The sequence below is a fragment of the Musca domestica genome, unplaced genomic scaffold (genome assembly GCF_030504385.1).
Source record: "Musca domestica strain aabys unplaced genomic scaffold, Musca_domestica.polishedcontigs.V.1.1 24, whole genome shotgun sequence".
Taxonomy (NCBI): domain Eukaryota; kingdom Metazoa; phylum Arthropoda; class Insecta; order Diptera; family Muscidae; genus Musca; species Musca domestica.
This window is the reverse complement of record NW_026712272.1, coordinates 8486973-8500439: the sequence shown is the minus strand read 5'-3', so window position 1 is coordinate 8500439 and position 13467 is coordinate 8486973. Positions and strand designations below refer to the sequence as shown.

At 34.1% G+C, this 13467-nt stretch overlaps 1 protein-coding gene across 3 annotated transcripts in view; it reads left to right on the top strand.

Annotated features, from left to right (window-relative positions):
• LOC101890397 (zinc finger protein 281) overlaps window positions 1–13467 on the top strand; it is a 58127-nt gene that overhangs the window by 6180 nt on the left and 38480 nt on the right. Inside the window, exons 1-3 of one of the 3 annotated variants that reach the window (XM_059123336.1) lie at window positions 2297–2434; window positions 9222–9626; window positions 9738–9797. In XM_059123336.1, the coding sequence (XP_058979319.1) occupies window positions 9419–9626; window positions 9738–9797 (268 nt within the window). In that variant the 5' untranslated portion in view covers window positions 2297–2434; window positions 9222–9418. Of the gene's footprint in view, window positions 1–2296; window positions 2435–9221; window positions 9627–9737; window positions 9798–13467 lie in introns of those variants that run through there. The other 2 variants (XM_011297561.3, XM_011297563.3) reach the window with 2 other exon arrangements.

Here is a 13467-nt window from a genome sequence, read left to right as displayed (position 1 = left end):
AATAAAAAATTAAAAAAACGCTATAATGGGAACACTGATGCTAAACATTCGATGAAATAATCGGACCATTGTTGATGAGTTATTTTCTTTATTTAATACATTCAAACATATTCAAAAGCCTTGTACAACCTCCAAATCCAGTAATCATATGCTGATCTTTGACAACAACAAAAATGCAAAATGTTTCTAAGACATTAAATATAATCTGATTATTGTAAATATTTCAATTTCAAAATTGCTATTGAAAGTTTTTCTTAGGCAGTTAAAAAACGCTACATTGACAATACTAATAAAATATAATTGTATTCAAAAAAAAAAAAAAAAAAAAAAACTTAAAAACACCTGTTGAAACTAGAAATAATGCGTTATTGGCCATACAGTGGGTTTGAGAAAAAACGCTACATTCGCCACACTTGTACCCTCACTTTCGTAACGGAAAGAGAAAAGCTTTCTCTTTTTTTTCCTTTATATAAACAGAACAAAAAGCCAAAACAATATATCCTGTGTTGAAAAAACGCTACATTGACAACATTCACACACATGCCATTGGGCAAAAGAAAAAATTGCAGTTAGTTAATTTCTCCCATAGCCAAGTTGTGATTAAAAACGCTTAATGGGCGACACTTTTAACATGCGTTATTGGCCATACAGTACGTTTGAGAAAAAACGCTATATTCGCCACACTTTCGTAACGGAAAGAGAAAAGCTTTTTCTTTTAGTCCCTTTATATAAACAGAACAAAAAGCCAAAACAATATATCCTGTGTTGAAAAACGTTGCATTGACAACATTCAAACACCATGCCATTGGACAAAAGAAAAAATTGCAGTTAGTTAATTTCTCCCATTTAATTGTGATTAAAAACGCTTAATGGACGACACTTTTAACAATTTTTTTTTGGTTTTTTATTTTTTTTTTTTTTTGGTTTTTATTTTTTTTTGGTTTTATTTATAAACCGCCACATTGGCAACACTCATACTCCTCACTGGCAATGAAATCAGTTTCCCTAGCTTAATGCTTACCTCCCTTCGTTACTTTTACCACACTGGCACTCTCCCTTTTACAATGCAAAGGAAATACACTTTTTCTAGCGCTTGGGCTCTTTTTTCCTATGGTGCGTATTAAAACACTGCATTTGCAACACTTTTCCCACGATATTTATTACAAATAAACTGCCACACAATACCGTTTCATGTGTTGAAAACCGCTATATTAGCAACACTCATATTTCTCACTGCAATAAAACCAGTTTCCCTAACTTAATGCCTTCAATAATTTACATCCATTTCAAATATAGTATGAGAGCTTTTCTTCTACTCATATTTATGTTGAGATAAAAAAACGCATAATTTGCAACACTTTTTAACGATCTCTTGACATTTCCAAAGAGTATTGTTAACAGCATACCTATAAACAACACAGACAAAAAACCGCAACATTTGCCACACTGGCACACTCACTTTCCATATTCATGTTGAAATATAAAAACGCACAATTGACAACACTTTTCATCGATCACATGACATTTCCAAAGAGTATTGTTAATACCATACCCATAACCAACAATAGCGAAAAAACAGCTACATTTGTCACACTGGCACACTCAATTTCCATATTCATGTTGAAATAAAAATCGCACAATTCGAAACACTTTTCAACGATCACATGACATTTTCAAAGTGTATTGTTAACACCATACCCCTAATAAACACAGACAAAAAACCGCTACATTTACCACACTGGCACTCTCACCCTTTGATATAACGGCTAGGCAAAAACAACTTTCTCTGGCTCTCATGCTACGATTTTCTTTGTTCACCAAACACGAAGAGTGGTATGAGCAACAAAAACACCAGTGCCAAAAGCGGGCTGTGCTCTCCCATGGTGAGAGTTTGAAGTTTCCGGTTTCCAGCAAAAAAAGGGTGGTGGGTGGTTTTTCGACGATGGCAGCGGCCACGATGAGGATGATGGTGTTTTACTATTCACCAAGCGGCTAAAATGATGGCGGCGGTGGTGGTTGGTTGGTTGTTTTTCCACAGCAACTGCTACCACCACCACCAGTTCTAGCCAGCCCTGCTACTGCCATGAAACAAAACATAGTATGAAGCCATCATCAGGAACGGCAATGGCAGCAAGTGCGCCAGAAGAAAGTTATTAGTTTGGTGTCGGCGCTCGGCTTAGTTAGTCGCTATTTTTGCACGATTTTTTCGGTTGCGCGCGTTATTTATATTCACATATATATACATACATACATACATATATATACCTCTATATATATAGAATACTATACCTTAGTAGTGGTAGTTGTGGTTGACTTTTTTTCAGCCTTCTTTCCTTTACGGAGGGGGGAAACATAAAGTCAACGCTTTTTTTTTGGGAAGACAAAACGAATTCATCATCTTCAGCTTCCTGGTGGTGTTTGTTGTGAGTTTTCTGTGAGTGTTTGGCCATGTGTCTAGCAAAATTTAAATGTTTTATGTTATTGTCATTTGTTGTTATTGTTATTAAAAATGAGAGTCATATGCAGCCCCTGATGCATCAGTGTATTTGTGTGTTTTACTATTACTACCATATTTACAATAAATTTTTGCCAAAATGAAATTGAAAGTTTTGTGGAAAATACTATCCGGCTATTGGAAATTAAAATTGAAAAAGGAATAATAAATGTAAACGGAAGAATAAGAACAAGAAGAAACGTTTAAACATTAACACATACTCTATGTGTACTTAACGTAAGCTTCTTAGCTCTTAGGTGGAGACTATAACAACGACGGATGTGATAATGCTGACGGTGATGACTAGTACAATGTTTTTTTTTTCTAGTACATATGTGGAATAATGGAATACTACGACTATGACTACTACTAGTACCAATACTATTACAATAACAAGCATTGTTATGTATAGTGGTAACAACAAGCCAACAAAAACAACCCTCTCTCTCTCACTCAGTGTGTGTGTTTGTTCTCTGTGAGTGCGTATACCGTTGGGTGTGTGTGTTCAGTGTGTGTTTGAGTTCCAGTTGGTATTGCCCGTCGCCATCATCACCAGCAAACCTTTTTTGTAGTTCTTCCTATTTCCACCACCACCACCATCATCATCGCCTCTTTATGGTCTCTAATGGAATAGTCATCATTATTACGGCTACTTTTGAAAACAAAAAAAAAAAAAAGGATATTCTAATTAAATGGAAATTGTTTTTGTTTTTCAATCGAAATATGTGTGAGTGAGTGTGTGTGTTCGTGTCCATGTGCAAATAAGAATTTTGAACTGACCGTTATGTTTAAATGAAAAAGTAACAAAAATACAAAAATAACAATTGTAAATAACCAGTTTCGAAAAAAAAATTAAATTGAAATTGCCAAACCGGTTAAGAAAAGATTTTTGAATTTGAATTTTGAAAAAAAAAAAACGTTTGGCTTTGGAATGACATTACGAAAAAGAATTCGAAATAATACCATTTCAAATGGGTTTTTAATATTATACCCTCAGCCATATTGCTACAGAGGGTGAATATCATTTGGTACGGCCAAAATGGGCCTCATCGAAATGGTTTTAGACCCTAGGTCCCTTCGGAACAAATTCGTTTCAGGACATTTCTTTTCATTATCATACCCTCAGCCATATGGCTACAGAGGCAATATATTATTTGGTCGTCCAAAATGGGCCCCATCGAAATAATGGTTTTAGACCCTAAGTTCTTTTGGAACAAATCCGTTTCAGGACATTTGAAGTCGATCTGTTTGTAAGCTGAAGGAACTATCTGATTTCGTCCAAACTTGCTACATCATAATATTTTTAACAGACGTAGATTGAGTTTGGAGCAGGGCAATATCGGATCACTTCTTGCGGTACCTCCACCAAAAAATAACAAATTTTTCACAGAAAATAATTAACCTCATAGACAAAGAAGAGATCATTTGTTTTTGTTGAAACTTTGCAATTCCTAATAATTTTATCAGTGCCAGGTTCGGTCGCAAAAAAGGACAATGTCGATCCACTCCATCAAGTACCTCCCCCACAGAGTGTCAACATTTTGAATGATCATAACTTTTAATGGTGTGAAGATGGAATATATCGGTCCAGCCTTTCCCGTAGCTTCCCCACAAAGGGATGAAAAATTTGAATAACCAAAACGTTCATAAAATGCGTAATAAGCATTCGATTCTCCTTAAAATCCGCACATCCCAATATTTCTACCAACATAAGAGTTTGTGCGAAGAATGGATAGAACGGACCATTTATTCGGGTCCCCCACAAAGGGATCAACATTTTGAATAACCAAAAGGCTCATAAAATGCGAAGTAATCCTCCAATTCTTTTCAAACTTCCCACATTCCGATATTTCAACCAACACAATATCTAGGAATAGCGGCATAGCGGACCGCACCTTCTGGTGCCTTCCCCACAAAGTTAACATTTTGTGTATTTTTTGGAAAGTGCCTAAAAGTATGCTATAAAATATGTCCAATAAAACACAAGAATCCATGAATCAACAACGACATATCTTTGATGATTGGATCCTTAAAAAAACATGAAAGTGATCCGAAAATTCATCCAAACATCATCTCGACTGATGTGACCAAAATCCACCTTGGTTGCCACGTCAACAAACCAAAATGTCATATTTGGGTCTCGGAAAACCCAAAAGTTTTTTTTTTTTTTTTTTTTGAGAAGCCTCCCTTCTCCGTCTTCTAGGTGCGCATCGAGATTATTAGATATACGAACAAATTTTCCACTGAGATCAAATTTCCCACAGGAGAACCCAAACGATCTATGAGTTTCTGGCAAAAAAGGGTAGCTAGTTGACTCTCTGGAAATCTGATGTACGGTTAAGGAGAGAATTTTTCAAATGATTTTTAAAACATTTTTAAAGAATTTTCCCAAGGGTATTATGAACACTTTAGGCGTGGTTTTTTAAGGTTTTTTGAAGATTTGTTCAAAGGTGTTTTAACGATTTTCTTAAGAATTTTTCATAGGATATTCTGACCAAATGATATTCTAGCTTCGTTAGATGTGGATTTTTTTTAAGGATTTTTAAGAATCAGTGGTAAGAATCATTTTAGGCTTGGTTTTTTAAAGAAATTTTCACAGATTTTTTTAAGAAATTCTGACTACTTTAATCGTGGAATTTTTAAGGATTTTTAAAGAATTTGTCAAAGGATTTTTTTTATGGATATTTTGACAACTTTTCAAAGGATGTTCTGACCACTCAAGGCGCGGATTTTTAAATAATTTTTCGAAGAATTTTTAAGAATTTTCAAATTCTGACTAATTTAGGCGAGGATTTTTAAATAATTTTTCAAAGGATTTTTCAAGATTTTTTGATAGGACATTAATAAAAATTTCAAAGGATTTTTAAAGAATTTTTAGAAGAATATTCTGACCACTTTAGGCGGGGACTTTTTAAGAATTTTTAAGTCATTTTCAAAAAAGAATTTATAATCAATTTTTTAAGGGATATTCTGACAACTTTAGGCGTGGATTTATAATGAATTTTTTTTCAAAAGATATTTATTGAATTTTTCAAAGGAATTTTAAAGAAATGTTCAAATGATCACTGGATTTCTAAAAAATGTTCAAAGGTTATTCTGACTACTTCAGGCATGAATTTTTAAGGAATTTTTCAAAGGATTTTAAAGATTTTTTCAAAGGATATTTTGACCTCGTTGACGTGGATTTTTAAGAAATTTTTAACGGATTTTTAAAAGTTTTTCAAATGATATTCTGACTAGTTTAGGCGAGGATTTTTAAAGAATTTCTCAAAGGATTTTTAAGGAATTTTTCAAAGGATATTTTGACCATCTAATGTGTGGATTTTTGAAGAATTTTTAAAAGGAGTTTTAAAGATTTTTTCAAAGGATATTCTGACTAGTTTAGGCGTAGAATTTTAAAGAATTTTTTTTTTCAAAATATATTTAATGAATTTTTCACAGATTTTTAAAGAAATTTTCAAAGGATATTCTAACCACTTTAGGTAGAATTTTTCAATGGATTTTTAAAGGATATTCTGATCACATAAGACTTGGATTTTTAAAGAATTTTTCAAAGGATCTTTAAACGACGTTTAAAACAACATTTCAAAGAATATTCTGACCACTTTAGGCATGGATTTTAATAGAATTTTTCAATGGATTTCTAAAGGTTTTTTCTGATCACATAAGACTTTTTTTTTTAAAAATTTTTTAACGGATTAAAAAATCAAAGGATATTCTGACCAATTTATACGAGGATCCTTAAAGATTTTTTTAAAGGATTTTTAAAAAAAATTTCCAAAAGATATTCTGAACATTTTTAAACTAATGTTATCTGTTCCAAAGACACTTCTACTTTATACATGATCCACAACACTTCTAACCATGTTTGAAGCGTTGACAAATGATATTCCTATTTGGAATGCTAGAATAGGGATACGTAGGTCGAGTTTTGATTGACAGTAAGTTGAAGCTTTTGAACTAATACTGACTGTTGTAAAGTTACGGACACATCTACTTAATTCTTGATCTATTGAAAGCTTTCGACAATGTCAACTAAGCTAAACTACACGAGGAAATCGCGAACACAACACTCCGACCGTGTTTGGAGCTTTGACCGATTATATTTCTATTTGGTGTTCAGAATAGGGATACGTAGGTCGACTTTCGTCTGACTTTCGATTGAGGCTTTTGAACAACTATTGGTGATTTTCTGCTTTTCTTAATTTATGTTTAACCTTTTGTGAAGTTATTTTTTTATCGACATGTGTACAACTTCTATTGTGGAACGTATTTTTTAATGGTTTGCCTAAGACTGAACGAACACAACACTCCGGCCGTGTTTAAAGTGTCGATCGATGATATTCCTATTTGGAATGTCAGAGTAGGGATATGTAGGTCGACATTTTTCTGACTTTAAGTTTAAACTTTTGAACTAATATTGACTGTACTAAAGTTATGGGCACTTCTACTTAATCCTTCAGCTATGGAAGGCTTTCAACAATATCAACCAAGCTAAGCTATACAAGAAAATCGCGAACACAACACTCCCACCGTGTTTGAAGTGTTGATCGACGATATTCGTATTTGGAATGCCAGAATAGGGATACGTAGGTCGACATTTGTCTGACTTGAAGTTTAAACTTTTGAACTACTATTGGCTGTACTAAAGTTATTGGTACTTCTTTTTAATTCTTGGTCTATTGAAGACATTCGACAATGTCAACCAAGCTAAACTATACGAGGAAATCGTGAACACAATATTCCGACCGTTTAATCGATGATATCCCTACTTTGTGTTCAGAATAGGGATACGTAGGTCGACTTTCGACTGACGCCTTTGAACAACTATTGGTGATTTTCTGCTGTTCTTAATTTATGTTTAACTTTTTACAACATTAGCTTTTCCTTGATAGGCAGTTGAATTTATTTTTTATCTATTGTGGAACGTATTTTTTAATGGTTTGTTTCAGACTGCACGAACACAACACTCCGGCCGTGTTTGAAGCGTCAATCGATGATATTCCTTTTTGGAATGCCAGAATAGGGGTATGTAGGTCGACATTTGTCTGACTTTAAATTTCAACTTTTGAACTACTATTGGCTGTACTAAAGTTATGGGCACTTATCCTTAATCCTTGACCTATTGAAGGCACTCGACAATGTCAACCAAGCTAGACTATACGAAGAATTCGAGAACACAACATTCCGGCCGTGTTTGGAGCTTTGACCGATTATATTCCTATTTGAAGTTGAGAGTAGGGATACGTAGTTCGACATTCGTCTGACTTTCGATTGAGGCTTTTGAACAACTATTGGTGATTTTCTGCTGTTGTTAATTTATGTTAACAAGCTGTCCTTGATCGGCAGTTGAATTTATTTGTTTTATCGATTTGTGTACATCTTCTATTGTGGAACGTATTTTTTAATGGTTTGCCTCGGACTGCACGAACTCAACACTTCGGCCGTGTTTGAACCGTTAATCGATGATATTCCTTTTTGGAATGCCAGAATAGGGATACGTAGATCGACATTCGTTTGACTTTAAGTTTAAACCTTTGAACTGCTATTGGCTGTACTAAAGTTATTGGCACTTCTACTTGATCCTTGATCTATTGAAGGCTTTCGACAATGTCATCCAAGCTAAACTGTACGAGGAAATCGCGAACACAACACTCCGACCGTTTTTGAAACTTTAATCGATGATCTTCCTACTTGGTGTTCAGAATAGGGATACGTAGGTCGACTTTCGTCTGACTTTTGATTGATTGAATTATTGGTGATTTTCTTCGGTTGTTATTAACCTTTAGCCTATTGTAATGTTAACTAGTCCTATATCAATGTCGGACGTAACTTTTTATCGATTTGTGTACAACTTCTTTTGTGGAACGTATTTTTTAATGGTTTGCCCAAGACTGAACGAACACATCACTCCGGCCTTGTTTAAAGCTTTAAAGTTTTTACTTCTATTTGGAGTTCAGAGTAGGGATACATAGGTCGACTTTCATCCGACTTTCGGTTGGCGATTTTCTGCTGTTGTTACATAATGTTTACCCTATTATAATGTTAATCCGTCCTATTTATTTGCATGAAAGCTTTTAGTATTAAAGTTATTAATAAAATTTACAAAAAAAAATTCTGTTCCCAAGACTTTTAAGGATTACTAATAAATCATAGCTGCCAAAAAAAGCTCTGATCAAAAACTTCTCATTCTTAACAAAGGGCTTAAATTTTGAAACTTCTTGGGTTTAACTTTGATTCTTACCAAAAAATTACTTTACATTACCATTTAAACACCGCCACTATTTTTAAAGGCTTCGTCATTAACTTATCAACAATAACAACAACGACAACAAACACAAACAAACAAAAAAAGTTTTTTGTGTTCTCTAACGACATCCTTGTCGTCGTCGTCATCATCATCATCAGCATTGCCGTCGTCTATATTGTTTATATATAAATATATGTATATTTTTCCCGAATACTATACGGAAAATGAAAGTTATTTTCGGTGAATATGAAAAACAATAACAACAACGACAATGACTCAATTCTTGGAAAACATGCTTCTCTTTGCCCGAAAACAAGCAAAATAACAACAAAAATTTACAACCAATTTCCAGTTAACTCAATTTATTTATAATTTCCCTTTTCTTTTCCTCTCTCGTTCTCTTTCATGGTCTCTGCTTCTTCTTCATCCATTATGGTGTGGTAACGGCACGGATTCAAAATCAAAACAAAAACACAGAAAATCCTTTCGTCGTCGTACTTTCACCTTAACAACAAAAATAACAGTCACAGCCGAATCGTCAACATCATCATCATCGTCATCTCGTCATCAGCTGTGTGGGGACGTATAGCGCGTAAATACGTCTCTCTGTCTGTCTGTGAGTGTGTGTGCGTGTGTCACAGTCTGTTTGATACAGCAGCAAGTGTTTTTTTTAAATGATGAATTTCTCCGCGTTCGGTGGTCCGTTTTCGGGTATACATCAGTTTGCCGCTAAATTTGGCCATGATACACAGACGCCACCGGGCGCCTTTACAACGCCCGGCATAAATGGCAATATTGGTGGCGGCGCCACCTCCGTCAACGACAATCATGTGCAACGCTATCAAACAAATGGCAATCATTTTCAACAGAATGTGCCGAACGGTAAGTGGAAATGTTATATTTTTTGTTTTTAATTCTATTTTGGTGTTTTTTTCTTTCATTTCACATTCATATTCATTCATTGATTCATTTCGTATTTAAACTTCATTCAAGATCATATGGCGTCAACAATTTTGGATATTTCGGAAAGGACTAGGAACATTGTTAATGGATGTAGGTTTACTAATTTTTTTTGCAATTACATTTTTTTCTTTAAAATTCTGCATACCAAAAAATAATAATTTTTAAACAAAAAAAAATTACACATTTTCCTAATAACAGAAGTTTTCCTCCTTTGATAGTCTAACACAAACATTTCCTTAATTCCATGAAAACTGGGTTTAAATTTGGTCTGTTCTAGAACTGCAAGAATGTGAAACTTTTTACTGCGATAACAGATTTCCTCTTTATGATATCGGGGAAAATTGCAGAACTAGTAGATTCCTGCAGGTTCTGGAACAGAGCAATTATCTTCATTTCGGGCTATGTTTTCATTTTTTCGGCCGTGGAGTCTTAAATGGCGATAATGTAAACGTAGTTTTAGGGGAAATATAAACTAAAGCTTACTTTAAAAAATAGTGTTTAACAATTTTTTTGGTGATTTTAATGATTTAATGATGATGATTTTAAATTTATAAAAAAATCACAAAAAAAAGTTCTGAACTCAGTTTTAGCCATCTGTTTAAACTATCACTTAGTATTAAAAATAAAAAATACCGATTATGGTCTTGAAGTAGTATATAGACTTTTCCTATTATTAAAATTCTAAAGTTGACCCCCAATTAGTGTAGCGTATTTGTTTTCTCTGTATACTTTACTTTTCTACGTAATCTTAGACCAATATTTTATTAACATAGGGATCTTTATTGGGACGTGAAGAGTTTTCAACAAAATAACTCTAGATTTTCTTAAAAAACGCAATTAACCCAGTTTGTCTTTATTTCACCGTTAACAACACTTATTGTACAACTCCGTTTACTATACGTTACGTATCCAACTAATTATGCACCGTTAACTACATTATTTGGAAGTGAGTGATCAATGCGACGTAAAACGCACTATGCAAATGTAAACAGAGAAGAGAGTAAAGAGAATACAAATATTTAGACAGTATACAAGTAATATTAAGAGACCTACATATAAGAGAGATTGAAGCTGATGGACGTCGGCTTACAGCTGGTCTACTCCAGAATTGCGAGAATGTAAAATGTTTATACTACGATAATCGATTTTCCCTTTATGATATCGAAAAAATTGCAAAAATATCAGATTCTTGCATTGTATTGGAATAGACAAATAAAGGTATAAACAAGTATTGTCACGTCGTTATTTAATCATTCCCTACTTAAATGCGTCTTGAGAAAAAAATATTTAGAGCAAAAAATAATTCCAAAAACAAAAAAACAAAAAAAAAAAAAACACTTTAAAAAGAATCAGTCGGTTTTGCCGATAGATGTATAACCTCAGCCAGTGTTCGAATTTCAATTGTTGACCATCTATGGCGTAGGTTCCGAAGGAATTAGCCAATATTGTCCATATCGTTGCGGAACTAAATATATATCGACTACTACCTTCACTTAGCATGAGATATGTGATAATTTTTGTAAAATATTTAAATGTGTGTGAGGTACCAGACATAGTCGGCCGAAGTATACCATTTTTATACCCTCCACCATACATAGTATGGAGGGTATATTAAGTTCGCCATTCCGTTTGTAACTCATCGAAATAATAATTTTATATATATATATATTCTTGATCAGTGTAGAATTCTAAGCCCTGTCCGTCCGTCGGTCTGTTGTAATTACGCTAGAGTCAAAAGGAAGCTAAAATTTTGCACGGATCAATCTTTTGGCTGCAGGCATGTTTAGTTAGAAGATGGTCTACCCGGTCCACGATATCGTATAGCCCTCATATAAAGGTACCCCCCCGATATTCGGTATTTGGATGATTGTAGCCAAATTTTTCAACGAAATTGTCTGAAAATCCAAACAAGGAGTTCTTTCTAAGCATTTAATTCTCCGGAAGAGAATTGTCTATATAAGACCTCAATATCGTATAGCCCCCATACAAGGGAACTCTTCAATATTCGATATTTTTATGATTTTAGCTACATTTTCCAATGAAATTGTCTAAAAATCCTTACTAGCAGTTCTTTCTAAGCACTCTATCCCTCTGGAAGAAAAAAAATTCTATATAGGTCCACGAAATCGTATAGTCCACACACAACGGTACCCCCCGATATTCGATATTTTGACGATTATAGATACATTATACACCGGATTTGTTTCAAATTTCATTTTTAGAATTCGTAATGTGTACTAAAGCCTATGACAAAAAATTGCGTATGCAGGCCCAAGTCTTCGTTTAGCCTCCATATATGGGTACCTCCCTGTATTCTGCATTTTGACCATTTTAGTTACAGTATTCACTGAAATTGTTTGAAATTTCCTATTTGAAGTTCCTAATAGGTTCTACAGCCTGTGACAGAAAATTGTCGGGGCTATGTCGAACCTGGACCTGAGTTCGTATAGATCCGTCATAACAGTACCTCCCTATATTCGGTATTTTGATGATTTTTGCTACATTCAAGTTTCGTATTTGAATATTGTGATGAATTATCACAAAAGTTGCCTATGCAGGTCCACGTCTTCGTATAGATCCCAATATAACGGCTATATTCGGTATTTTTAAGATTTGAACAGAATTTTTAATGGATTTTATTTATTTATTTTTTTTTTTTTCAAAATTACCAAAATTTCCATTGTTCCAAATGTTGGAGGGTATTCAAATTTAACACCCCAATTTTTCTATCTACACAAGATCTGGTGTGGAAATGGGAAATATCGGCCTACACCTTTGGGTACCTCCCCCCAAATTGCGTTAACATTTTTGAATAACCAAAACCCTCATAAAATGTTAAATAAACATCGGATTCTTTTCAAACTAGGAACATTCTAATATTTTTACTAAAACAAGAGCTTGTGTAAAAATGGGAGACATCGCACCACTCCTTCTGGCACCTCCTCCACAAAAATCAATATTTTGAATAACAATACGCTCATAAAATGCGAAACAAGTCAGAACTGTTTATAATGTGAAGAGATGTCGGTCCAAATTTTTACGAAAAAAAAAAAAAAAAAACAAGTAAAAAGGCAGCACAGTTCGTCCGTGCCGAACTTTTAATACCCTCCATCATTTTAAAGAGACTTGAAAATTTTCCAAAAATACCGCTCAAAGGAAAAGCGTTATATGATGGGGGCTATACGAAGATGTGGTCCGGTATATACAATTTTTTGTCATAGGCGAACTTTAAATGCGAAATTTAAAGCAATTCTAGTAAAAATTTCGCTAAAATCATTAAAACACCGAATAAAGGGGAGTACGGCTATATGTGGGCTATACGAAGACGTGCACCTGCATAGGCAATCTTCGCTCATAGGTTGTAGTACACATTTTGAATTTCAAATACGAAATTTGAAATAATTCCGGTAAAAAAAAAAAAATTCGCTAAAATCGTCAAAATACTGAATGTCGGCGGGGACCCTTGTATGTGGGATATACGATATCGTGGTCCTATATAGACAACTCTCTTCCAGGGATTAAAGCACTAGGAAGGAACTCCTTTTGTGGAATTTCAGACAATTTCATTGAAAAATTTGCCTACGATCATCAAAAAAAAAAAAAAAAAACCGAATATCGGAGGGGTAAAGTTATATGGGGGATATACAACTTCGTGGGCCTATATAGCCCATCTTCGAACCTGACCTGCCTGCAGACAAAAAACTGAACTGTGCAATATTTTAGCTTCCTATCTTAATTCCTTTTGACTCTAGCGTTATTA